Here is a 27,078-nt window from a genome sequence, read left to right as displayed (position 1 = left end):
TCTCACGCATGCATATTACTGCTGACTGTTTTTTGTCACAGGGTGTGGACAAAAATGCCTTGGTTAGGACAAAATTTTTTGTCCCCTAAATCAACTGTTTGCAATTCACAAATTTATTATGGGCTTGTGATTTCATGGCCCATAGCTCACAGCTCTGGAGTAGCTTCTCCAAGGACAATGTGACCATACCAACTTACGTCAAACGAGCAATCAGCAGCGATGATGGATAAAACAACAGAGCTTATAATTATGTTTGTCTCTGGGCCGTTTGGAGAACATCTCTTTTTTTTTTTTTTTTATTAAATGAGAACTGATCCATCCTGAGTCATTCCAGGTGATTAAAGCCAGTTTGTTTTTTTTCTGGGGTTGCTCTGTGACCTGGGCTCAGGACTCACTGGTCCAACATGAATTTATTGAAGAGGCAATAAAGCAAAATGATACAAAAAGGGAGTTATGATAACTAGCCTAGGTTTAACTCAGTGAGATCAATAGCACTTTACCTCAGTTATCCAGTGAGGGACAAGCCAGCTTGCATTCACCACAGGGACAAAACACAACAAGGGGCAATGGCTTCAAACTGACAGAGAGGAGGTTTAGATTGGATATCAGGAAGAAATTCTTCCCTAGGAGAGTGGGGAGGCCCTGGCACAAGTTGCCCAGAGAAACTGTGGCTGCCCCATCCCTGGAAGTGTTGAAGGGCAGGTTGGATGGGGCTCTGAGCAACCTGGGATAGTGGAAGGTGTCCCTGCCCTGGGTACGGGGTTGTAACCAGATGACCTCTAAATTCTTTTCCAACCCAAACCACTCTGTGATTCTATGATAATGCTGATTTTGCAAAGGCAACAACTACAGGAATAGAAACTGTGGGAAAGGGGACGCGTGTGGGGCATGCATGGGTGCCACATTCTGTAAACCTTGAGCAACTCTGCAGGCACTGTTTTTGCACATTCCAAAAAGAAAGTTGCAGATTTTAAAGAAGAAAAAGTTAATCTCAAGTAGGATTTATTTCCTACACACCTATAGCAATCAACATGCAGGTCTACAGGCCAGCTGGGTGACTGTGGAATTTCTTCTGTATGAAATTTCTTCTGTATGTTTGCGTTTTGCACAACCTCAGTCTGTGTTGAGCTGGCCATCAGATGGTCAAGAAGCTGTTAACTTGAATTAATTTCCATTTTTTTACCAGAAGTGAAGACTGGGGAATGAATCAACCATGGAGCAAGGGTTGAAGAAGTGACACCAGTGTTAAAGAGACATAGTCATGTTCAGGGTAGGCAGATGGACTAACTAGCCTCTGGCATGTAAGAAGGTCCATTTGGGATAATGGAAAAGATAATAAAGAAGAATTTTATTTTTTTTAATTAAAAAAAAAAAGTGTTAAGTTGCATTTCTAAGTTTTTAAAAAATTGTCAGTGAGGAAATCTTTGCTTTTGGAAAATTGGGCAGTTTGATGAGAGTCCAGAACTTCATAAAAATGACAAGAACAGTCTGTTTGACTTATTTGAAAGAGAATGTGTTTCTCAATCAGTCCTGGTGTGGCACCAGCTTGTGACAGCTGTGAAAATGGCCAAAGATCAGCAGGGCCCAGGTGCAGGATCAGTGTCCCAGCAGCTGATGAACCTGTGCATCCAGGGCACAGTGACACTCAAGCTCCTCCTTGCCAAGCAACGTGACAGGCTGAGAAAGCAACATGAAGAGCTGCAGTGCCTACAATACACCAAAAAAATATTGTAGCTGCAAATCTACCTGAGAAACCCAAATCAGAGACAGAGTTCAAGACATATCTTTGCCAGACTTCCATCCAATCTAATAGATCCTAATCTATGTGTTCCAGGTGCCCCCACCACAGAAACACCTCAACAAACAGAAGCCAGCTTCTGAGCAAAGATGAGCTAACACAGTTTAGGTGAAAAAATTAAGTCTCTGTTAGTTATCTTGCCCTGTCCCTTGCAAAGCTTGATCTCCATGTTGCTTTAAAGGAGTCCAGAATCACATACTGGGCTTGTAGTAGCTTAGGAAATCTTTCTACTTTCCTTGCATTAGAAGTACTGGGTACAAGTACAATGCTTGGTTCAGTCAGAAGTTTTCTTCATTTGCTGTTTAGGTTTTAAGGTTAAAAAATTACTCTTAAAACTCACAGAGAAAATGTTTCTATGATCAAGTTTTAGTTTCAAAGAGATCTCACTAAAAAAATAAGTCTCAGAGCTAAAGAGCAGCACCTGCAGTTGCATTGATGCAGCTTTAATCACACCAGTCACACGCTCTGTTATTCCTGCCCCCAGAAAAAGAGCCCTTGGGTGATGATGATGTTGTCAGTATATTTTGTCTTTTGAAAGTTTCCTAAGCCTTTTTTTATCTCTTCTTCAGGGAGACGGATTTAAGTGAAACATGTCAACCCAAGAGATTGGAATAGGTTTAAAACTAGGTTAAAATAAGGTTTATTATTTACCCTCATTTTCTGTCTAACCAGGGGAGATAATCCTATTAGTTTATTGGAAGCTGTCAGTGAATACAGTGGCATATATCGTATATCAGAGAAATAGGTCAGAAGGAACTCCTGGATGTTTCTAGTCCAAGCTGATATAACAATGTTGGGAAATAGGAAACTTTACATAAACCAAAGAGTTTTCCCCAAATAAAATGGTCAGTCAGCCTGCTTTTAGCCACCTTGCAGTATATTACAATAGGAGATGGATGACTGAACTGACTTTCTTGTAGAGGCTGTATATCTGTGTCCGTGGGATTCCTTAGCACCTGGAAGCAAGCACACCACACTTTCTCACGTAAGACACACTGCCTAGGCAGGCAGGTGAGCAGAACTGGGTGTGCCACTGACAGACAAACTGTAGCACAGGGCACATTTCAGAATCTACACAGAGAAGCTTCAGCCCTTCCATGCCACCTCATCAAAACCAACATTTTGTGGCCTTCCAGTACCCAAAGGGAGCCCACAGGAAAGATGCAGAGAGACACCACAAGAGCATGTGGTGACAGGACAAAGGGGAATGGCTCCAAACTGACAGAGAGGAGGTTTAGGTTGGATATCAGGAAGAAATTCTTCCCTGGGAGGGTGGGGAGGCCCTGGCACAGGTTGCCCAAAGAAGCTGTGGCTGCCCCATCCCTGGAAGTGTTCAAGACCAGGCTGGATGGGGCTCTGAGCAACCTGGGATAGTGGAAGGTGTCCTTGCCCATGGCAGGGGGGTTGGAACTGGATGATCTTTAAGGTCCCTTTCAACTCAGGCCATTCTACGATTTTCCGAATTTGAGGGCATCAGCAGCTCTCATCACAGATTGCAACCACTCTCTCTTCCACAATACCTAAGAAAATTCAGACCCCTTAAAATGTCAGAAACACTCTCTGTTCCGAAAACAAAACCTTTTAGGGACTGGTTCAGCTTTGACTGGGAGCTCTGCCAAGGATTTCAGCTGGAGGAGGAATGAGGCCCTTCATTTCTGTTCCTCAGAGCAAGCACATTGCAGCAGCTGCTCATACACCCTGTGGTCGCAAACCCAGTGGGCTGTGCTTACCTCATTTGTTTCACGTAGGTGAACTTAGCCAGGATGTTTTCTTTAGTCGTGGGCAGTGTGACAAGAATGGGACATCCAAATAAGGTCACTCAGGATGTGTTTAACAACACCGGGTAAAGTCTGTGGCAAAGGCTTGTGCACACACACACACACACAGAGCATCCACGCTACATACCCTTGGCTTAGTGCATCATTATTCCTAGAATAACTTCTGGAGAGGCACTCCACCCTTGTGCTTCCAACCCTGCAGATGTGATTGTCCCAGAGCCACTTGTCACAGTGATTTTAAGGAAGGGGAGGCAGAGGGAAGGGCCCCTGATTTCTGTGATCTCTTTTGGAGAGATGTGACGCAAAGAAAATTATTAAAGGCAGAGGCAGCTTCAAATCTGTCAACCCAAACTGCCTTGTGATCTTTGAAGCTTCCTGAAGCCAGCACAGACACTCAGCACAGAATTCTGCAAAAGGGCAAACTGCACACCTGTTTAAATATAAGGCAATATGTTTTATTAAGCAAGAGTGCTACGGGTGCTCCTACATGATGAAAGGTAGTCCAGCACTGCGAGGGAACGTGTGATTTTGCTCGTAGGAGAATCCTGGAAGGCTGAGTAGAAAACTCCTTTTTATTAACCTGCAAATTTCTGATGGTCCACAAACTTCTTCCAGGGGGTCTGCAAAAAGTAACTGAGAGCAAGTCACTTGTAGTATCTTAAATTTGTTGTGACAAAAAGCTTGCCTTTCCCTTTTAAGTCCTGTGCAGCTGATTTAAAGTGATAAGCAATGAAGTTGAGTTACTTCCCTTGCAGCAGCACAAGGGATGACACACAGTTGCTGAAATGGGGGTTTTACAGATCTGAGATGGTAAGTTTTGATTGAAAAATGAGCTAGAGCTGAAACACAAAGCAGTCAAAATGGAGGAAAGTCAGACCCCAAGCTGCTGCCTTCTGTGCACAGTTTTGGATATAATTTGCAGTTAAATGAGCACACCAGCAAAGTATGAGCATCACAGGTGTTACAGCTGAGAACTGAGAAAAGCCATCTAAATTCATCAAACATCACAGAACAATACAGAAACCTGAAAAAGCAATATCACTATATGTGGTAAAAGTTGCAGAAATATTATTACTGATGCATCAGCATAACAGTGCAAGACAAAAAAAGGCTGCCATCACTTCTCTTAGACTAACAGGCATAGCTGGAGAAGTAAACAAGCTTTCATACACCTGGTTACTCCATCAACAGCTGAATGTGTAGGAGAAGATAAGTAAAATACCAACAGAAAGAATAAATGGATTAGCTGGAAATAAAAAAGAAATGCATTGTTAAAAAAATCCAGACAAAACCCCAAACACGTGCAGTGGGCATTTATAGGTTTAAAACAAAACAAACCAAAAGTCCACGAAAAAGCAAAATTTGCATTATCATCCTCACAAGCAGAGACTTGAATAAATTCACTTTAGCCCAGCATCTTAAACAGAACTTAGGAAAATCTGGAGTTTTGTTGACCCTGTGGGAAACTTTTGAAAGTGCTAAACAGCTTAAGCATGAAAAAGTAATCTTTACTTTTATATAAAAAAGAGAAACAGCTGCTCACAACTGATGTGTGTTTAAATGAGGTTGAATCAATTTTTTAAATATCTGAGAATGTTTCCTCTGCCACCAAGACACCAGAGGGAGATCAGATCAGTGCATGCTGGCAAGTCCAGGAAAGTGTCATGGTGAATATGAAATATCAAACCAGAAAAACAGCATCCACCAAAGAATCACGAAATATTCCAAGAGGAAACACTATTCTCTAAGCACCTCTGGTAGAAGCTTTTGCAATTGCTTCTGAATTCATATCCGCATTTCCATAGGAGTCTAAATAAAGGGGGAATAATAAAACCATGGAAAGCAAAACAACAAAAACCTCCAACACTTGTTTTAATATCAGAGTAAAAAGTACGGGTGGATAATTTCAACAATAAATAGAGATAACGCTTTTAAAAAGAGAAGAAAAAGATAACTCTCCTTTCCTTCACAGCTATCTTTTAAATTAAAGCCTTTCAGACGTTATAACCAGTAAAATATCTGTAGCCTGGACAAGCTGTCAGGGAAGACAGCTTTGTCAGGCTACTCAGTTTAAGACCTGACCCTTATACACTTTGGCTAAAAAGTGCTGTCATTTACACAGGTGAATATACACTGATGCAAGCCTCTGGATTTACACAGGTGTGGCAGAAGGATTTGGCAGGCTTTTGCTAATTTTAAACAATTTAAAAAAAAAAAAAGAGATTCACTTTTGCACTGGGTTACAGTTGTATCAATCCACTGATGTTATCAATCCATTTTGTGCTGATGGCACTGCTCCACAGCTTGTTAATGAAACTCAGGATTTTTTATGCTGTGTCCAACTAGAGACTGTAACCAAAACTAACACTGCTACAATTAAAATCCTTGGGTTTCATCAAAGAAAATTATTCATTTATTGTTTGGTGCTCCTCGGTTTTATATTAATTTTTGAAAGGAATCTTAACACAGTCTCGTTATAGAACCCGTTACTCCTATGATTCCCCCATATACAGTGTCCCATTAGCACAGCATTTTCATGCAATAAATAGAACCACGTTTGTTTTTAAAGCAGATTTGTTTGTAAAGACACAGATCATTGGCAGGACAATTGAGAAGCAGGGCTTGTATCTCGGAACATTTTTTACACCACTATCTGCTTATTACTTTTTAGCTTGGTCCCTTCCAACTCAGGATATTCTATGTTCCTTTGTAGCTCCTCCAAGGTTGTCTGTTGTACCTGGAATACTAAAAATGTGCCGATATGAGTGATTTCAGGTTTGATTCAGACCCCATAACTGCTGCCCAAGCAAACCTGTATGACTGTAAAACTGCCAGCCAGATGTGCAATGCAGGAACAAACATCCAGTTTTTAAGTGTTTTACACATAATTTTCAGCTGTTTGGCCAACTTCAGATATTTAGGTGGCTCAAAATGAAACAGGAGATATAAAAGGGAATAAAAGTTTATTTGAAGTGGGTTGTGTGCTCATATCAAGTTCCCTTTGCTTAAATGCAGTGACACAAATATCATCCCAGCAGGCTTGGTGTGGAATTTACACCATAATTAAGGAGGGATCAGGCCCAGGGCAACCTAATACGAGCTTTTCATATATTTGCAACAAAATTTCAGCTCTATTCAATGTGTTTGCTAGATCAGAATGCAGTTTGGAAACTCTGAGGGGAGGTGGGAATCTGAATAAACATGCCTGCAAAAAAAGAAAGATAATTCAGGTCCGAAGGGTCATTCCCTTCAGTTCAAGTGCAGTGGATTGCCCTTCCTGGATCCAACAGTAGGGGCGTGGGAAGCTTTCAGATGTCACAGGGTTGTAGATAACATTTGAACATATGATTAGCTTTTGTGAGCTGTCTTTAGAAACCTTACATTTTTTCCCCCCCACACCTTAGCCAGAGATCCTTCCCTTGAGGTTTCGGGACACTTAAAATGTTGCTTTGCCAAAAATCAAGGATGTGGAGAAGGTTTTCCTGTGTGATGTCATTTTGCTGCCCTTTATAAGCCCGTGCAGAGAAGAAGGGAACCTATCTGAGGATCCACACTCCAGCACAAGGGCGAGCAAGGAGCGTGGAGGCGAATCCAGCTGCAGATCCCGACCGACCATGGAAAGGCGATCCATGGCACCCTGCAGCTCCCTGCTCCTGGTACTCTGCAGCCTGAAGGCTACCTTTGCCTTCCCCAACTCCTCTCCACTGCTGAATCCCAGCTGGGGGAATGGAGATAGCCTAATGCACCTCTACACGGACACGGAGAGGAACAGCTTCCACCTCCAAATCAATGCCGACGGCTACATTGATGGTGCCCCTCACCAAACCATCTACAGTGAGTAGCTTCCTATGGATCCTCAGCCTTCATGGGAGCAGGGGAGGGAGGACAACAGTTTTAGTTTCTCACTACCTATAAAAAATCCCCTCTTCTCCTTAGGCAGGCAGACAAGCATGGGTATGGGATGGAAAACAAGCATAATTATAATCCTCCTTTTGTTTAAAAAATAAAATCACTCCGAAGAAATGTAGTGGATGGGGAATTTCAGTAAAGTCCTTTGCTTCTTCTGCAAGCAAAAACTACCTGAAATATCCTTCACTTCATGATTTTACCCACAACTTCTTGTGGGAGTTCCTATCAGAGGTTGGGGATGACATTCCCCAAACAGCTGCTTCCCATTGCGGTGACAGTATTCCCAAAGGAATTGCACTGAAGGAACTCACCACACCAGTGCTGGAAAACTGATAGCAGTCCTAAAATCTGTGTTTTGGAGTACAAGGCTGATAACTACAAAACTAACTTTGAATGTGGATAGAACATGGATATACAGAGGTCAGTTAAAAAGGGGAAAACTAGGAAAGGCCATAAAAGAAGTGCTAAGCCTTTGGGGTTCATGAGAAATAACTATTCTCTAGTATAACTAAAAGGTTCTCAGATTGTGTCCTCACAGTTTATTTTATTAAATACTTACTGTGTATTTTATTATATGCTTATTGCTTATTTTATTTTTCTATTTAAACAGAATAGTTTACTAAATTTCTTCCTTTGCTAAATACTTGACCCAAACTCTTTAGTTAGTAGAAAAATGGTGGGTTTTTTAAGACTTAGTGTTCTTTTATAGCATTTCAAAAGGACTTCTGTCTTAGCAGCACTCAAATCACAAGTAGGTAGGCAACATAAAGTTAAGTTATTCTTATTATTATAGCATCTTCTTTACACACTCAATTAAAAATCTAAGCACACAGAACAGTGTTTTTGCATAATATATTTGCAGCACATATAAGGATAAAGTTATAATTTATTCAAGGAGAAAAAAGGATCATGTTCTATTTTTTTAAGGAATTGCTAAGGAAACGCAGGAACACTTGCACTGTCTTGTTATTCTTCCTGCATGTTTAAAGATTTTATAAAACTCATTTTAGGTATGTTAGTCAAGAACCAGTGTGGGATTTTGGAGAACAACAGGCAGGAAATTGTCATGTTTTCTCATATCTGCCATGAAACAAGTACAACAAGATTTGGAATGATGGAGCAGGGAAGGGTGGAAATCAGACAACAGAAGGGGTTATGAAAGGGAGGGTGACTGAACTGCTGCCAGGTCACCACGGCACCACTGAGACACCAGGCAGGAGGGAAGTTCTGCAAAGTTCTGCCCTGGGGTGGCAAAAACCCCCAGTAAGTTTGGAAGGGACCACAGTGGGTCACCTGGTCCCACCTCCCTGCTCCAACAGGGTCATCCCAGAGCACATGGCACAGGATTGTGCCCAGACAGTTCTGGAATGTCTCCAGTGAGGGAGACTCCACACCCTCTCTGGGCAGTCTGTTCAGTGCTCGGTCACTGCACAGCAAAGAAGTTCTTCCTCATGTCCAGTTGGAACTTCCTGGGCATCAGTTCCTGCCCGTGGCCTCTTGTGCCATTGCTGGGCACACCAGCGAAAACACCACAGGGCAGTCACAGAGACGGGGGAGACAAACTGCCAAGGACAGAACTAAGGGCAGTGTCCCCAGACTGTGATCTAGGACTTCAGAGAGAAAAGTTGTCTTTGGGAGGTTAGTTAGCACAGCATTGGAACAGGGCACCTGGAGAGGTGGTCTCCATCCTGGGAGCTTTCCAAAGCCACAGCTGACCAGGGTGGACAACACCCCAGGTCATGTGGGAGGTTGGTTTGGACTCCCACAGGGCACTTCCAGCCAGAGCACCTGTGGATCTGTAAGGCAGTGGTGCAGGGTCAAACTGGATCTTGGATTTGACATCTTCATTCTTCTGAACAGGTGCCCTTATGATCAAGTCTGAGGGTGCTGGCTCAGTAATAATCACAGGGGTGAAGAGTGGACGTTACCTATGCATGGACATGAAAGGAAACATATTTGGCTCGGTGAGTGACCTCTGCTAAGCCTCAAGGCTGAAGGGCAGGTGCAGCCTGCTGCAGTGCTGCCCAGGCGGGGAAAACCTGTGTAGGTGCAGATTTAAGAGAGGGTGTGCCACTTAGGTAATACTTTCCTGTCCTCTTTGATTGTACTGAGTTGTAGAGCTGACTAAAATCATCTGAGATCCTGCTTGGGTAAACTAGGGCAAAATGAGATGCAGTGATGGACCAGTCAGAATTCCTGATGTAGCATAGAGCCACAGGTTGGGACCCTCCGAAAGAAAACAGTGTTATCATTAAAATACCTTTGCTGAAAACATGGGCATATATCTCAGATCTACTGAGTTGTCTCAGTTACAGACCTGGGAGATTAGAAAGCAAGATCTCATCCCTCTTTCCCTCTTTAATTTGTGCCAAACCCCTCTGCTCACAGGTGTCATGTTTTTTCCCCTCAGCATTACTTCAGCCAAGAGGACTGTGTGTTCAACCACAGGACGCTGGAGAACGGATACGACGTGTACCAATCTCCCAAACACAACTTCCTGGTGAGCTTAGGCAGAGTTAAGCAAGCTTTTTTCCCTGGCACGAACCCGCCACCATACTCCCAGTTTTTATCCAGGAGAAACGAAATCCCATTGTTCCGCTTCAACACCCCCAAGCCCCACAGGAACACCAGGAGTGCAGACATGGATCCGATGGATCCTCACCAGGTCCTGGTCCCGCAGAGGAAGACCTCTGGGCTTGGCTCTCCCCTGCAACAGGAAGCAGACTTCTCCCACGTGCCCAGGGAACCCGTGAGGATCAACCAGAACGACGTGGTGAACCCCGATGACCCCCATGCCATGATGGACGCTCGGAGGTACCCGAGCCCCCGGTTCTACATCACCAGATAACTGCGACCCTGGAGCCTGCAAAGTGAGGACAGAGGCAAAGGGAACTGTCTGACACACTCTCAGTCTGAATGTCCAATGGGAAACATCGGGAAAAGTTCCTTATATTTCAGATTTTGTACTTAGAGATGACACATTACTGACAAAGCAAGTGAACTTTTCCAGCCAGAGCTCTGTGGACTGAAAAGATATATTTTTTAAAAGAATAATAGAAATCAAACCTTTTAGGATCCTAATCACCTTAACTTTCCATCAATGAAGAAAAAAGAAATCCCTTGAATGAACTGATATTATGTTCCTGATGTAACTGGGAAGAGACCTGGAACATCTGACATTCCAACAGAGACAGGAAATCCTCTTATTGCACTGCCCCTGAGTGTTCAAACACAGCAGACAAACTCTCTGGCAGTGTGTTATATTATTATATAAAAACTACTATATATGTAATATATACATTATCTGAAGGGGTCTACAAGGAAGCCAGAGAAGGATTTTCCTTCTGAGTAAGTTCTTCATCAGGAACTGTAGTGACAGGACAAGGGGGAATGGCTCCAAACTGACAGAGAGGAGGTTTAGATTGGATATCAGGAAGAAATTCTTCCCTGGGAGGGTGGTGAGGCCCTGGCACAGGTTGCCCAGAGAAGCTGTGGCTGCCCCATACCTGGAAGTGTTCAAGGCCAGGTTGGATGGGGCTCTGAGCAACCTGGGCTAGTGGAAGGTGTCCCTGCCCATGGCAGGGGGTTGGAATGAGATGATCTTTAAGGTCCTCTCCAACCCAACCATTCTATGTTTTTAGCTTTTAAGTTGGAGCTTTAGTCTCTTTTCATGCCCCTATGAGTCAAAAAATGACCACTCTGCTGTTATAAGAGCACCACATGTGGAAAACTAGCAAGTGACAGAAGGACAGGACAGGATTAAATGGTCTTGTGTAAACAGAGCAATTCTGGACACTTTCTGAATCAAAGCTGAGGTTTGGGAAAAAAAGAGAAGAGTCTCACTGTCTGTCAAGTGCTTCTCTGTCACAGTTCTACATTCACTGAATTCTGGCATCACGATGTGGAAAAATAATGTAAAGATCATTAGTTTTGCATCTTTCCAACCTACAGAGAAGTACTAGGATTACTAATAATCAATAGTGTGTGTCAAGATGGTTTGTTTTGCATACTGCTGAACTACACAGGGGGAAAAAAAATCCAAAAATTTATGCCTTGTAAGTGTCAAACTGTTAATAGTTTCACTATAATGAAGACTCTCATCTAATGAGTGAAAATTAGGTATGTATTTAGAAAGGAGCATCTAATTAGCATCCATGTTTCTATTCAGTTCTGAGCAGATACTAGATGCTTTATATTTGTAAGAGTGAAATTACCATTAATCAAGAGATCTCTCATTTACAGAACTTTTCCCCTAGATTGATTTATGTTATGGATAAATTTACTTTGAAAGTTATTTGTGATGCAACTCTGCAGAAATCAATTCACTGGAGTTACATCAGTGCAACAAAATCAAAATAAGGCCCTCCATGTTTCCTGTGTTCATTGGAATTTTTCTGGATTTAGCACAGGGTCTGTCCTGCTGACAGCATTTAAATAATCTCTTTTTCCCTCCCTATATATGTATAAATACATGATATCTCTTTATCTATAACATTCAACTCATGTTAGAAAAGTCACAGGTCCTGATACTACTCTTGGAATAGTTTTCCTATCTAGAGTGATTCCTAATTCATGTAAATTCTAGGGAGCACAGGACAAGCCAAATGATTAAGATTAGACCAAGAGTTCTGTCTCATCATGGTTTTGATTAATTTCTGAATGAAATGAGTGATTCTAAGGAATTCAGGAGAATTGCAGGTGGGTGGAGAGTCGTGCTTTTTCTTGTTTATTCAAAGTGCAGCAAGACTTTTTACCTTGCTGTCTGTTGTACAGTGCAGAGGTGTGATTTTATTTAATAACTTTACTTGATTTCTGTTCTTGGCTTTTGCTCCTTGAAAACTCTGGACTTCAAGTACAACAGCAAAGTTTGCCTTTTGCATAAATTGTTGGAAGCTCCACAGGCTCTCTGGGACTCCAAGACAATGGACCTACAACAATTTGAATCTCTGTCCATATCAAACTTTGATGAGAAATGTGGGGTTTAATCTCTACACCATCTCTATATCCATACATTAGAACAAAGTAAGCAGGTTGCTCACTCTCTTAGTAGCCAGGGGATTTAGTGCCTAAGCTAAGACTGAATACACAGTGGATTTTGCATTAAAAAAAATGTATTTGTAGCTATAGACAACTGTATCAAAATATCAAAAGAATTAATTCTTCAATGGAAATGCTGGCAATCACCAGCTGGTAAGAAAGCATTATTATTTATGTTGCAATATTTATTTATTTATTTGTGTGGGTCTTAAATCCCACAGAATATTTATAAATATTTATAATAATGTATAATAGAGATTATTTCCTTTAATAAAAGCACCAATAAACTTTTCATTTGCTCCAAATGGTGGATTCTGCATTGTCTGTCTAAATCCCCCATTCCAGAAGGATTTGAATAGCAGGTATGTCCGAAAATTTTTGTGTCCCCCTATCCCATGAGTTCCAGCCTCACAGGTTGCAGCTTCCTGGGTGTTTCAGGGACCACAAGTATAAAAGTTTTGTGAAAGATGATGAGAAAAACAATGTCTTAGTAGGTCTAGACTGACCATGAGGGATTGTCTACTGGTCTGGCAGTTCAGCCCCATTAGGAAATATTCGTGAACCTGGCTCCAAGATCTTAGGGTAAAAGATACTTGGTAAATTAAAAGTATCTGAAGGGAGGGGACAGAGGATGGACCAGGCTCTGCTCGGGGGTGCCCAGCAATGGCACAAGAGGCCACGGGCAGGAACTGATGCCCAGGAAGTTCCAGCTGGACATGAGGAAGAACTTCTTTACTGTGGAGTGACCGAGCACTAACAGATTGCCCAGAGAGGGTGTGGAGTCTCCCTCCCTGGGGATATTCCAGAACCATCTGGATGCAATCCTATGCCATGTGCATCAGGATGACCCTGTTGGAGCAGGGAGGTGGGACCAGATGCCCCACCGTGGTCCCTACCAACCTGACCCAGTCTGTGATTCAGAGAAGACTCAAGAAGTAGCAAGACTGGCAAGTTAACTAAATTTAACTTCCATTTCTATGACTTTTTTGGTGCTTTATTAAGTAGGTCTGCCCTTCTTCAGCCCTACTCTGAGCATTTAAATGATATACAGGGCTTGTACCATTTGTGTGCCCAAAAGTGAACTTCACTCCTGCCTGTCAGCGTTCAGGGTAAGCAACAAGCTTAGGAAGGAGGTCAATGTTACCTCAAGTTATTCTCCTCTTTTGTTGTTCCAACAATTTTTTTCCAGCTCATAGAGGGAATTCTTGTCATTGGGATTGAAGAGCCTGAGCTGGCAATAGGGAATTTCAAGACATGTCTTTGATTTCACTCCTCAAATTCACCATTTCCTCCTCTACATGTTATTCTGCCCCACACACTTATTGATGATGCTTTCTCATGAACATTTCCACATTTCCTAAATTTTATTCAAAGTCATTACAAAAAAATAACCCCATGGGGAACTTAAATACTGATTTTACTCAAGCTCAGTGCTTCACCTTGGACATTACTACTTACTCCTGTGCCCAATAACTGCTTGCATACCTACTTCACCTTCTTTTATCTCCTAAGTAACATTTACCTTTTCCAGTTAAGCTTGTGGCATCGTGTCAAATGTTGAATTAAAATTCACCATCATTTTTCCCTTGCCTATACATCAGTTATTTCATCAAATAACCACTCACGTAAGTCTGAACTACTTATAGTAAAAACTCAATTTTATTCCAGGTTTCATTTACCCCTCCTGTCTGTAATTACATTCTCCTTCAGAATTTATTCAGCCCTGAGTGTTATTAAGGTCAAACTGACAGTCCTGTAAGATTGCTTTGTCCTCTCTTCTTGAATAAAAATTATTTTATTTCCCATTCTCTAGTTATATGGTTCCACATTCAGTTGGACAGATCTGTTTAAAATACTTGCTTACAGATGTGTAATTTTAAATGTGCTTTATTCTGGGATAAAGATTAGTGATTTCATCTGACATGAGCATACTAAATTCTTGAATTCTTGGCTTTAAAAGGGAAGAGGAGGGGAAGCACTGATCTCTGCTCTGTGGTGACCAGTGACAGACCCAAGGGAACGGCTGGAGCTGTGTCAGGGGAGGTTTAGGTTGGATATTAGGAAAAGATTCTTCCCCCAGAGGGTGGCTGGGCACTGAACAGGCTCCCCGGGGCAGTGGGCACAGCTCCGAGGCTGACAGAGCTCAAGGAGTGTTTGGACAACACCCTCAGGCACATGGTGGGATTGTTGGGGTGTCCTGTGCAGGGCCAGGAGTTGGACCTCCATGATCCTTGTGGGTCCCTTCCCGCTGAGGACATTCTGCTATTCTATGGTTATAAAACTTCTGTGATTCTTCAGTATACTTGACATCACTAAACCAATTTTATGATTCTTGTCCTTCTGAAATCAAACCTTCTTTTTTTACCTCAACTTTAAGTTTAAGTAAATTAACTTTTTAAGATTTATTCCAAAATATATTCAGGATTTATTACAGTCAAGTCTGTTGCATCATCCCTCTTCTGTTCAGCTATGGATGGATCAGCCAGCTGGGCACCACAAGGAAAGAATTACATCCAAAGGGGTTCTGCCTGGACCTCAAGTGCATTCCTGTGGTGACTGGTAACACCCTACTCATGATTTGTGGTTTTTATGCCAGCATCTTCCTGTGCCATATCCTCTGATTGTGCTCTCAGGAGCTTCTGGCATTCAGGTGAGGCATCCATAGTCCCACAGGGTCCCTGTATGCCAGGAATCCAAGAGCTGTTTGCAAGTGACAGCAGAGCTATCTCAGTTCAGGAGACCTTCCTGAACAGCACTGGATACCCTGCATGCACAGATCCTCCATATCCATGGATGTCAGAAAAGCAGCTCACACACTGTGCCCATGAAGCTGCCATTTGCCTTGGGATCACTATATATCCAAAAACCTCAGGTTCACGGCCAAAGCCCTGAAAAGAGGGACACATCTGGGGGAAATCTGACATATTTTAGGTCCAGGCATGTGGGCTGTGGATCTGAGGCAGCCAAAAGCTTAGACAGAGAATGCATCTGATCTAAATTCTGTTCTGAAGGAAAAAAAGAAAAAAAAAACCTCCAAAACTCCTCCTATTGCAAAGACAGGGTTATGTCTGGAAAACAGTCCCTAACAGAGAACTGTGGGAACGAAGAAAATATCTTTATTTTAGAGGAAGGAAACTGTGATAGTACCAGAGCTCTCTGCCAAAGCACTCCCCTGATGGTTGCTGGAGGTTAGACCTGTGAGATGATGGTGGTGGAGCAACACTAAGGAACATGAGCTGCCATGAGCTTTGAACTGCTCTTTTTCTCTCCTGTCACCTTTTCCAAATTAAGCCTGGTCTGATAAAGCACCGGCTAAACATGAACAACTCCATCAAAGGAGGCCACAACTCCCCTGCCTTTTGAAACATTATTGTTTTGGAAGCAGAATACAACTGGGCTCTTCAGCAAAAGAAAACATCAGCTTAGAAAGGAGCTGAGTTTCCTCTCGTTTTTGGTGATCTCCACAGCCACCTTTTTTTCTCTCCTGATGTTCAGATGAAAAGGCCTGCCAAGACAGCTTTTATTTTAACCAATTTTCAAGCACACATCAGTTCTGCCAGATCTGACTACAGTCAGACAGGCAAGTTGAGAAGTTTCTAACATTTATTTCAGCACTACCTTCCTAGAAAGGTGTTCAAAAGGAATGTAACATTTTCTTATCGCCCAAAATTCTCCTGATCCTGGTAGTGTGTTTAACAGCTTGATCTGCTTTCTCTGCCTCTCACATCTTGGCAGCTACTGCTGAAAATCCACCCTGTAGTTAAGGCCTTGTCTTCTGCTGCTAATTAGAGACTGGCACATCACAGGGACAAAACATCCATTGCCCACTACTGAGTAATCCCTCAAATATTTATGTTCTGTTGCTATTCCTAACAGAAGCATCTATCATTGCAACTCTCCCATGATCCCAATAAACTGTACGGATTTACTGCACAAATGCACAAGAGCCACTTGATTAAAAAAAAGCAAGAAGAAAGATTTAGTCTCAGTGTCAATTTAAAGACTTGAAAAGAGCAGCACTATACACAGACCTAAAGAAAACAGGGGTTAGAATTAACTTCAGAAGCTTCCAGAATTAGTGACTTTTTAATGCACAGAGAACCTTACATCTGACAAAACAAAGGTGAAATAACTATATTAGGGCAGGTTATAAGGTCATCTAGGCTAGTCTACAATGTCAAGTGCAGATAAATAAGGAAAAAATACAACAGGGCAACTGCAGAACACACTTGATTACTTGTACTCCCTTGGCCACTGGCAGATGTGTTTGCACCATTTTAGTGTGTTTTACAAAGTCTGAATTGGGAGATTCTGATTCAGAAGTTTTTCACTGAAAAATAAATGTTACTTCATTAATACAGGAGCTGTTTAGAAAACCTGAATGGTTTCACCCTGTGGTATTTTTCATCCTACCATCTGCTTGCCCTGTGTAAGAGTTACCAAAAGAGGAAAGGATTTGGTAACAATAACTTCAAGAAAACAATCCTATAGACATGATCCTATTTCTTAGCATGGGTCTAAATTTTAACCACCTAGAAACACATTAAAGAAGTGTATTATAGAGGAAGAGTCAAAAATCCCTCTGGGAAGAGTATCACCCAAGCAGTGGCAAAGCATTCATTAAAAAGGTAGATGTTCTCCTAAGTTATTTACATCATCAGCAAGAATAAAATGTTAATTACCTGCTTGAGAGTAGGCAAGAAAGAGAGAAAAAGAAGTCTTTTAAACTGAGAAGTACATAAATCACTAGAGTGTTTTGAAATATTTGACAGAAGTTACAGACTTAGGGAGAAAAAACGTGTTATATCTCCAGTCATCTTTCAGCTGATGAAGGAGGCTCATTTTCAACTCAGTTACTCTGGCTCCAAGAAGTATTAATGGAATGACTGACAAAATTCAGGACATGGCAATTCCAGAAGAGTTCAAGCTATTTAAAGCACTGACAGGAGAGCCTCCTGCTATGTAACTGCCCTTCCTGAAATAAATAGGCACTGCCAGGGACAAGCAAAGTAAGAATGAACTCCTGTCCCACCCTCTGCCATTAAGTCTGTTATGAGTCATGCTTAGAACTGTTCTACCTTCCTTGGCTGTGACCATCATTTAGTATTCAGGAGCCCTCTAGGAAGATGCCTCTAGGAAGGAGCTCAAGGAGCCTGTGCAAAAGCCCCACATTCCCTTTTTTCCTTCCTGAGAACACAACTTATTCCCTTCAGTACATTGAGAAGGAATTCTTTTAGTTGGGAAAAAGTGCTATGGACACTTTTAAACGAGTCTTGAGTAGTTCCTCGAGCTGCCACTGTTATCTCTGTACTTCTGATTTTAAACAGGTCCTTTTTAATTTCACAAGTACAAACTTACTGTTTGGGTCAATGATGTGGTCAATAATGGTTGGCTACCAAGGATTTTTCCAACCCAGCTTAAGGGCACCCAGTCCTTCAAATTATATGTGTTTGAGATTGAAAGACCAACCTTGCTGACACCAGAATACAAATATCCATTTTTTACAGATCAGATAAGCCACTTTAGAATCATGGAATGGTTTGGGTTGGAAGGGACCTTAAAGATCATCTCATTCCAATCCCCTGCCACAGGCAGGGACACATTCCACTACCCCAGGTTGCTCAGAGCCCCATCCAACCTGGCCTTCAACACTTCCAGGGATGGGGCAGCGACACCATCTGTGAAAAATATACTTTCCTCTCTATGGACTAATTTCCAGATACAGCAGCAGAGGGTTTAATGGTTATTTGCTGGATAAACAAGCCCTGCTTGGCAAAAAACAGGTAAAAATCAGGTAAAAAGCCTAATGTTCATTTCCAGGTTCTGGAGAACACAACTCTAAAATCCCACCTCCAGTCACCACAGGACTGAACACCTCCCACTCCATCCCCTACATTTCAGCAGTGTTAGTGTTGAACAAACAGCCCAGAGAACTGACTATTTTTAAAAATCATAAAACATTAAAACTTGAGTCAAACAGTTAATTTTGTACAGTCGCAAGCAATTTTAGGCATGTCCTTAACAGTTTTACATCAGTGCTTCCAGGTTATGAGGCAGGACAGCACTGAAACATCAGCCCTGGAAGTCTTTTTCACAGTAAAAATCTGGTCTGGGGTTTTGCAGAAAAAAAAAAAAAAGGAAAAAAAAAAGGAAGTTGTGTGATCTGAACAAAGCTTTGTAGAGTAATTGTTCATTTCTCATACTCATTGTTCATAGAGTAATATTAAGAAAGATTTTTACCTCACAAGAAATACAGATGAAATGGAAGTTCTATTCAGGAATCTTTAATTGTTTTTTTTTTTTTGAACAGGCTTAAAATATGCAAATGAAGAAAAAATACATGGATATTATAAATAACATAAACCAGATAAGCTTACACAGTAACACTACAAACATCCCAGAGGGGAAAGAATGCAGTATTAACATCAAAAATTGCCAAGCAATCAAATTTGCCTAATTCTAGGCAAAAATATTCACAGAATCAGACAGAAGGATTTTAGTTGGGTACAACTCCCCCTATTGATAAAGTTCCTTTTTAGAAGAGAGACCATTATTCCAACTATGTGCACATAAGGTTCCTCTTCCTGCTTGCAGCTTAAAAATAAATATTTTACATTTGTGTACAGTGCTCTTCAACAGAGATGACAACAACCTGAACAATTTCTTAGGAAATACTCCCAGCGAGGTAGGTATATCAGAATTTCCACTTTACAAATGGGAAGGAGATTTTCCCAGAGTCTCCCAGCTGTTTAGTGCCAGAGCCACATCCCCTGACTCTGCAACAAACCTTTCCCACTAGGCAATGCTCCTTTTTTAGGTTATACTATTGCATTCAAAAATTTATTTTAAGACAACATGTATGTTTGATATTACAATATAGCATTTTGTAATAAAACAAGAATACAGTATAGCTCATCTTTGAGGTACCATTCCTCTCCCCTCCCCAACTCTTTTATATGGAGGTCATAAAAATAATTATGGAGTAAAGCAAAGGAGTTTTTCAAATTATGTGCTATAAGAGCAGATATGTAAGTGACTGAAGTGTTATGTTTCTGTTCAGAAAGAATATTTGTTTTATTTTGCTACTGAAAACTTATGCTGGGCACTAGGACCATGCAGTTTGAGGTTTTTCAGGATGGTAAGCACTTGCAGTTTAGTGTCAGTAACTCCAGTCCATCTCAGTAATTACTACAGATACTTTTCCCATGCTTAGCAAAATGATGATCTAAATCCACCTCCTCCCTGCAGGGGCTGCTAAAACACTTTTGAAGCTACACATTCAGCTCCCACATCCACTAAGTGAGAGTCTTGGTTAAGACAAACACACGTGATTTCAGGTTTTGACAGGTTCCCATTTTCAAGTTTTACAACGAAATGACTGACTCCTGTATTGGGACTGACAGAAGACAACTGGGACTTGGTTAAATCTGCTGGCAAAGTACAGTTGAGATCTGAAACCAAATAACCAATCCAGTTTCTCATGTATGCTCCATGACTCACCACCAGTATATTGGCATCTAACATTTTGGAGGATCCACTGCCCTCAGAACTTGCTTCTCCTTCACTGCAGTGGTCTGTCCAAGGGAAAACAAACTGTTCTTTAGGTGTTCCTGAGCTTCTGCTGGATCCACCAGGGTCTTTCTGTTCCAACCCAACAGCTAGCTGGCACAGGAATTCAAAAAAGTCCCTCGCACGTTCTCTCACCTGAAGAGAAAGACCAGGAGGGAACATTGGGAAGAACAAAGAGATTGTTGTGAAGAACGAAGAGATCGTGAAGAAATAAGAGATCCTTGTGAACAAAGCGAGAGGTTCTGACTTTCAGAAATCTGAGCTACAACTCCTTCAGTTAAAAGACAAATATTTATCACAGACAAGGCTCAGAAGTCAGTGTCAAACTACTGGATGTTGTACAAACTCCCCTTGAAAGCCGAGGCTGAGAGTAATTGCCACCATCCTCCTGCAAATCCTCCTCTTTCACGAGGAGTCAATCTCAAAATCAATATTTCAGTTGCAAAGAGCTTTCCTACTTGGCAGCCACTGTTATAAGGCCAAGCAGTGTTTTTAGCTTAGAAAACAACTACCTCTGGTTGGGCTGAGCTCTCAGTAAGTTCCTAAGAAGCACAAGCTGCAATCACACTGATAAAACGGCCTAGAAAAGGAAAGCACAAATAAATAAATAAATACCATACTTCATCCAGTGTTTCTCCTCCAGAGGGGGTGAATGAAGGACATTGCTCTCCAGCATCCTTTGCCATAGCTTTGAGGTCAGCCAAGGGCCTTCCTTCTGCAACACCATATTTCTGTGAGGGATAAGGTACAAAAAGAGGGGTTGTCAAGATGTGTCAGGTCTCCTGTTCCCCTTCCAATGCAAACAGTTTTGTTTTCTTGAATTCTCCAATGTAACATGAAAGTTTAACCACCTTTCATATTTTATGCCAATTTTGAGGGGAGGAGGTATCTTTATATTTGCTATTTAAAATTTTTCTAAAACTATGTATTTTTTTATATATATATATATATATATAAAATACATATATTTTTATAGATATATGTGTGTGTGTATATATATATATATATTGGGTAGACAAATATATTAAGAGTAGCATCTCATTCAAAGCACTGACATTCAAAACAAGACCTTCAGCCTGATCTTTAGCTTGAGATTGTTTCCTCCAATCACACTCCTAGCTAACAAAATTCAAGTGTCTTTGTAACTGAGGTTACACTGCAAACACTTATGTGCACAGCTGTTCACATGAGGATAAACTCCATTTACTTTTCATTTGCACAAGCACCAAAGGGAATTATTTTTCACAAGTAAGAAACAAATGTTTTCTCTACAAGATTTCTGAAATCTCCACAGCAGAGGATAAATCTCTGCAGATTAATCCTTCATTGCCACTAACATAATTATCATGGAATATAATATATAAATTACTACAGTCTTCAGAATTTAAATATACTGAAATACATTTAGTCTCTCCATCCCCTTCTCTAAAGCAGAATAGCAGCAATCTAAGAACACTAAGAAAGATATGAAGAAATCAGTGCTCTGAAGCTGCTGGAAATGAAATCCTAATCCTAAAGATTTTTCCAGAAAAATCATGAAAGCAAGGCATGAGAGAATAAAACTTTCTTAAGAGGGTCAATGACATGTGTTCTTTTAAAGTACTTTGCTTCTTTTTGTGCAATTCACTTAATACCTGTTATCCTAGTAGTGACTCACAACCAGTGGCCTGCAGACACTGTACTGGCATTTCCACACATCCATAAAAACACCATATAAAACAGTGTAACAGAGACATAAAATTATTCTTTCTAAAATCTGGTATCATGAGCCATAATATTTTTCTAAAAAGTCAGGTGGTAAAGCAACTAAAGAAGTTTGGGAGGCATTTAACTTGTTGGTCTCAGGGGAAGAGCTGGAATTTCTGAGAGAAAAAAGGATTCAAACAGGAAATGCTACAGTCATGTGCTGCTCCTTAAACAATAAATATTACCTTATTTAAATCATTAAAGCATCACAGTTGCAACATTTATCACTAAATTTTGGCTTTGCTTCACAATTCTGCAAACAATTCATTGTCCCTGATGTGAAGAGTTCAGTTTTCAGTGATTAAGAACACAGCAAATAATGCTCTCCACTGTTAAATCTACGATTTAATAAGCCAAGATATCAATCAGCAGTAAGCTACATTTTCAAATTCTTCAGTATTTGATATTAAAACAAATTCTTCTGGCACTTACTCTCTCTCGCAGTCTTGCATCATACTTGATTTCCAAATCTCTGCAGAACTTATTCTTTCCTAGAATGGCAGTAGCAGTCTAAAAAGTGAATATACAGTCACATCAATGGGATGGAAAAGAGACCATGTTACACCACAACAGCCAAGGTGAATCACATCAGTAGTGCCCAACAACCCAAACCAACAAAATAAAAAGTTTTCCAGGTGAATTTTGTGAGAATTGGACATATGGCCTAGACTGGGAAAAGCTTCTGGACTTTCCTTCACAATTCAAAGTCCAGAAGAGTTGAAACACTTAGCAGCTATGAAAGGTGGGCAGCAGGATTTACTGGGATAAAAGCCCCATCTTGAGCATAACACTGCTCACAAATCCATCGTGTCCACACATTCTTCACATGTACTGCGTGGGACAGACTCAGGTCCTAAAAACTGCTCAGTTAATCCAACTGCAAAAAACATCTGTCTGACACCTGCCTGGCTGCCACAGCCAATCCCAGAATCATTAGGGCTGGAAGGGACCTCTGGAGATCATCCAGTCCAATTCTCCTGCCAAGGCAGGGTCACCTGGAGCAGGTGACACAGGAATGTGTCCAGGTGGGTTTGGAATGTCTCCAGAGAGGGAGACTCCACGACCTCCCTGGGCAGCCTGTTCCAGTGCTCAATGGAAAGAAATTCTTTGTCATGTTGAGGTGGAACTTGTGTTTTAGTTTGTGGCCATTGCTCCTCGTCCTGTCACTGGGCACCACTGAAAAGAGCCCAGCACCACCCTCCTGGCTCCTGTCTTGGAGATATTTATGTGCATTAATGAGATCCCCTCTCTGTCTTCTCTTCTCCAGACTAATGAGGCCCAGCTCCTGCAGGGAGATACTCCAGACCCCTGATCATCTCTGTGGCCTCCACTGGATCCCCTCTGACAGCTCCCTGCCTTTCTTAAACTGGGAACTGAAGGATGGCCAACCTGCTCCAGTTCCTACAGGCACCAAAGTGTGAAGGCTGTACTGGGCTCACAGGAACTTTGGACTGGTAATATCTGCTGGTAGTGTTGTGCAAACATCCACACCCAAACTGAAGTTCAAATAACTCACTTGGAAAAGGCTCCTTGGATTCTGGCAAAGAAGAAGCAGCCTTGTTGTACTGATAAGGTTTTATGATTGATTTAACACATTGCTTAGGAAAAGCTTTATCTTGTAACTTCAAATTTCTGTCACAGAATAACGTCAAAATTCAGATAGGGTCGAGTCTGTTTCCTTGTATATATGAATAGCATAGTTAATTGTATGATTATATGCTGGAATTTCCTCTTTTTCAACAGAATTTGTACATTCCTCTCATATTTGATCTATGAAGTGACAGCTTAGTAACAAGACACTTCAGAGATTTGCAGCTGCCAAGAAAGGGAATTCCAACCACATGGAAACTGCACCTTTATACATCTCTGGAAAAGCTTTCACCAAGTCTGGATAGCTTGTCAAAGAAATGGCAAAACACATGTCCTTTAGGCAAAGGAAAAATTCAGGTCTGTCTTCTCCATTGTGAGAGTACAAATGCTTTCCACAGAAAAGGCTGTCTCTAATACAAGGAAAAAAATCCAAACCCAACTCCCCTAAGGCAGGCACATAGCCCAGACAGTTTTATGAAAGTCAGAAAGTACTATTGATTTAAAATATAATCACTGCTTTCCGCAGAAGATATGTCCTAGAACAACTGATCTCTGACTTTAAAACTTCTGATTCCCTAATTTTGAGTATTTCATAATCTTGCACACAAAATCACATGTAATCCCACTCAGTAATTTACATTTTTTTCCTCTTTATTTAACATATAATGCATCAAGGTGAGAGGTGTGACGTTCCTGGCAAAATCCAACCTCTCTGCACATCTAATGATCCTTGCTCTGACTTCACAGCAAAACTTGATTTTGCTTATATTGGCCTGGATTCCTCAGAATTTCTTCCACAAATCCACAGGCACAACAGTGCATGAAATCCTGCAAAATGAGCTGGCCTTTACTGATTCCCAACTGAGCTGTTCTCAACAAAATTTCCCTACCCATAGAGGCTTCCTGCAGTTCTACACAACTCAAACTGCAGTGGTGGGTCCATCAAAACAGCTTTTGGCTCTCCCTGCATTATTTTTGCATCATCAATCGCAAATAAATGCTGAATTTTGCAGCTAATTGTTGCCTCAAGAAGCACTCACCTGCTTTGCTCGAAGGAGGTCACTTGAAAAGACATGAGTAAACTTCACATTACTGAGAAATACACCAGCAGCATCTGCTTGTCTGAAACCAGTTGCAGAGAGTGGCTCATCCACTCCTTGACCTGCAAAATCAAAACCCATCAACATTAAGACATGCAAATTTTAGATCATCGAGCAGCTGAGCAAGTATGACAATAAAGAGTCTGCTCAGTCATAATAAAACCCTTCTCCTTCAGTAAAGTCAAGCATTGGGAAAAGTTACTGCTCTTCTGGTCTTCCCTAAACTCAGTCACACAATTTTAACAAAACAAAGGAGTACAGAATAGGAACACAGAAGGATCACTATCAGTGATATTTTTATTAATCTATACCTCTGAAAAATTTAAACTTAAAACCATGCTGGTATAGGCCTCAGAACTCTCAAAAACACAAGGCTACCTTCACTTGCTATGCTGGAGAGGGGAGAGAAACCCACTGCACATCATTTGACCCAGAGAGCTTGGAATTTAAAATACATCACTGGTACTTCCAAGAAAGTAAGGCAGGGAAATATTCTTTATTCATTTTACTATGAGCACAAAGCCCTGTTGCCAGATCTGTAAACAGCAATGTCACAGAGGTAAAAAACAGAGGTAAGAAAATCTAGGAGCATGAGCTTTTCCTCACAACATGTAGCACTGTATAAAGTTCATTTATTCAGAGTACAACCCCAGCAGGTCCCTCGTAGTGATGCCTTGATTTTCCTACAACAGACATCCAAGCAGCCCAGTGTGTGTTTTCAGTTCTGTGTGTCCAAGTCAGCAGCCACTAAGGTGAAGTCTAGTTTTAAATGTATTTAATAAAGACTGCCTTCCTAGAAGGAGCTGAGATTGAACAACTCAAGCATTTAAACAATCTTTTTGCAATATTATTCTGTAATAATACTTAACAGCTGAGCAGTTGGTTACAGGGCTTCACCACGATTTTCCAGCAGAATAACTGATACTAACCTTGTAGTATCTTGTCTTTGTTGTATCTTGTTTCTCCACTGAAAGAGATTATAAACAACAACAAAAAAATTGACTCATAATCGGTTTACTGAATTTTAAAAAATGTTCTTATGTTGGACACCAAGAGACAGCAGAGCCTGAATGTGAAAAACAGAACACAGCACAGATTCTTTTCAAAAGGATGCACCTAAAGGCTTTACAACAACAAAAATCCATTTTCAACCAGTCAGCCCCAATCATGCTATCAATATTTTTAAGACAAACCCACCTGGAATAAAAGGAAATGAAGTAACTACTTAAGATTTATCAACAATGCAGCATAATTTATCTATAACAATTACACCTCCATGCTGGAGAGGATAAAGTTGGTGGAAGATTCTGGAGCCCTGTTATGAAAGGCATGTGTTGGCCAGCTGGACCTCAAGATGAGCCTCAAACACGTAACTGTTCACAGAAGGCCAGTACTTTTAAAATGAGCTCCCATCCCTTTGGTGAACAATCTGGCATCTTTCTAAAGTGCCTGCAAGAAACTCACATGAACTTTTCAAGTTCAACAAATTGATCCAGGCTCATGTTTTCTAGCTGATGTAAAAATTAACTGTGGTCACAGCACCACGTCAGCAAGATCCAGGTCTTCAAGGGAAGAGTTTCTCTTAAGAGGAGGAAAATGAGAAAGGAAAATCAGTTTTACTGATTAAGTGTTAAATCACAGAAGCATGGAATTGTTTGGGTTGGAAGGGATCTTAAAGATCATCTTGTTCCAACCCCCTGCCATGGGCAGGGACACCTTCCACTAGACCAGGTTGCTCAGAGCCCCATCCAACCTGGCCTGGAACAGTTCCACGGATGGAGCAGCCACAGCTTCTCTGGGTAACCTATGCCAGGGCCTCACCATCCTCACAAGGAAGAATTTCTTCCTAATATCCAATCTAAACCTGCTCTCTGTAAGTTTGAAGCCATTCCCCCTTGTCCTGTCACTCCAGGCCCTTGGAAATAGTCTCTCCCCATCTACCTTGTGGGCTCCCTTCAGGTCCTGGAAGGCCACCATTAGGTCACTCCAGGCTGGATAATCCCAACTCTCTCAGCCTTTCCTCACAGCAGAGCTGCTCCATCCCTCTGATCACCCTGGTGGCCCCTCCTCTGGACTCACTCCAACATCTCCATGTCCTTGCTGTGCTGGGTCCCCAGAGCTGGAGGCAGCACTGCAGGGGGGGGGTCCTCCCAGAGCGGGGCAGAGGGGGCAAAATCCCGCCCTGCCCTGCTGCCCACGCAGTCCTTACCCTAACGGAGAACCCCAGGGTTCAGCTTTCATACAAACTAAAGGGTTCACTCCTGCCCATCGCAGGCAGCGGGAGCTGCTCCGAGCGCCCACAGCCCCGGGGCTGGCGGTCGGTACTCACTGCCGCACGACGGTCAGCCCGAAGCGAACCATGGCAGGGCTGGCTCAGGTGGGCTCAGGTGAGCTCAGAGCCGGGCTCGGGCGGGATCTCCGACGGGCTCTCCGGCGGGATTCCAGGCGGGATTCCAGGCGGGATTCCAGGCGGGATTCCAGGCGGGATTCCAGGCGGGATTCCAGGCGGGATCTCCGGCGGGATCCCAGCTGAGCGCAGCTCCCGCTGCCC

The 27,078-nt window shown here is 41.8% G+C and overlaps 2 protein-coding genes across 3 annotated transcripts; one reads left to right on the top strand and one right to left on the bottom strand.

The window, feature by feature from the left end:
* Positions 1-4,750: 4,750 nt before the first annotated feature.
* On the top strand, positions 4,751-12,902 carry FGF23 (fibroblast growth factor 23). The gene is made up of 3 exons (XM_064654307.1): positions 4,751-7,410; positions 9,346-9,449; positions 9,896-12,902. The coding sequence occupies exons 1-3, from the start codon at positions 7,191-7,193 to the stop codon at positions 10,331-10,333; spliced, it is 762 nt and encodes a 253-aa protein (XP_064510377.1). The 5' UTR covers positions 4,751-7,190; the 3' UTR covers positions 10,334-12,902.
* Positions 12,903-18,790: 5,888 nt separating this feature from the next.
* On the bottom strand, positions 18,791-27,009 carry TIGAR (TP53 induced glycolysis regulatory phosphatase). Of its 2 annotated transcripts, none has more exons than XM_064654304.1 (6): positions 26,857-27,009; positions 25,457-25,494; positions 24,468-24,589; positions 22,270-22,347; positions 20,712-20,822; positions 18,791-20,226 (listed from the first exon to the last, which is right to left on the bottom strand). In XM_064654304.1, the coding sequence occupies exons 1-6, from the start codon at positions 26,886-26,888 to the stop codon at positions 19,777-19,779; spliced, it is 831 nt and encodes a 276-aa protein (XP_064510374.1). In that variant the 5' UTR covers positions 26,889-27,009; the 3' UTR covers positions 18,791-19,776. The 2 variants fall into 2 exon arrangements, with proteins under 2 accessions (XP_064510374.1, XP_064510375.1); XM_064654305.1 differs by having other exon boundaries at positions 20,088-20,226; positions 20,707-20,822.
* Between the last annotated feature and the right edge of the window lie 69 nt (positions 27,010-27,078).

Source organism: Pseudopipra pipra, chromosome 5 (assembly GCF_036250125.1).
Source record: "Pseudopipra pipra isolate bDixPip1 chromosome 5, bDixPip1.hap1, whole genome shotgun sequence".
NCBI classification, from domain to species: domain Eukaryota; kingdom Metazoa; phylum Chordata; class Aves; order Passeriformes; family Pipridae; genus Pseudopipra; species Pseudopipra pipra.
This window is presented reverse-complemented; position numbering and strand designations above follow the sequence as displayed.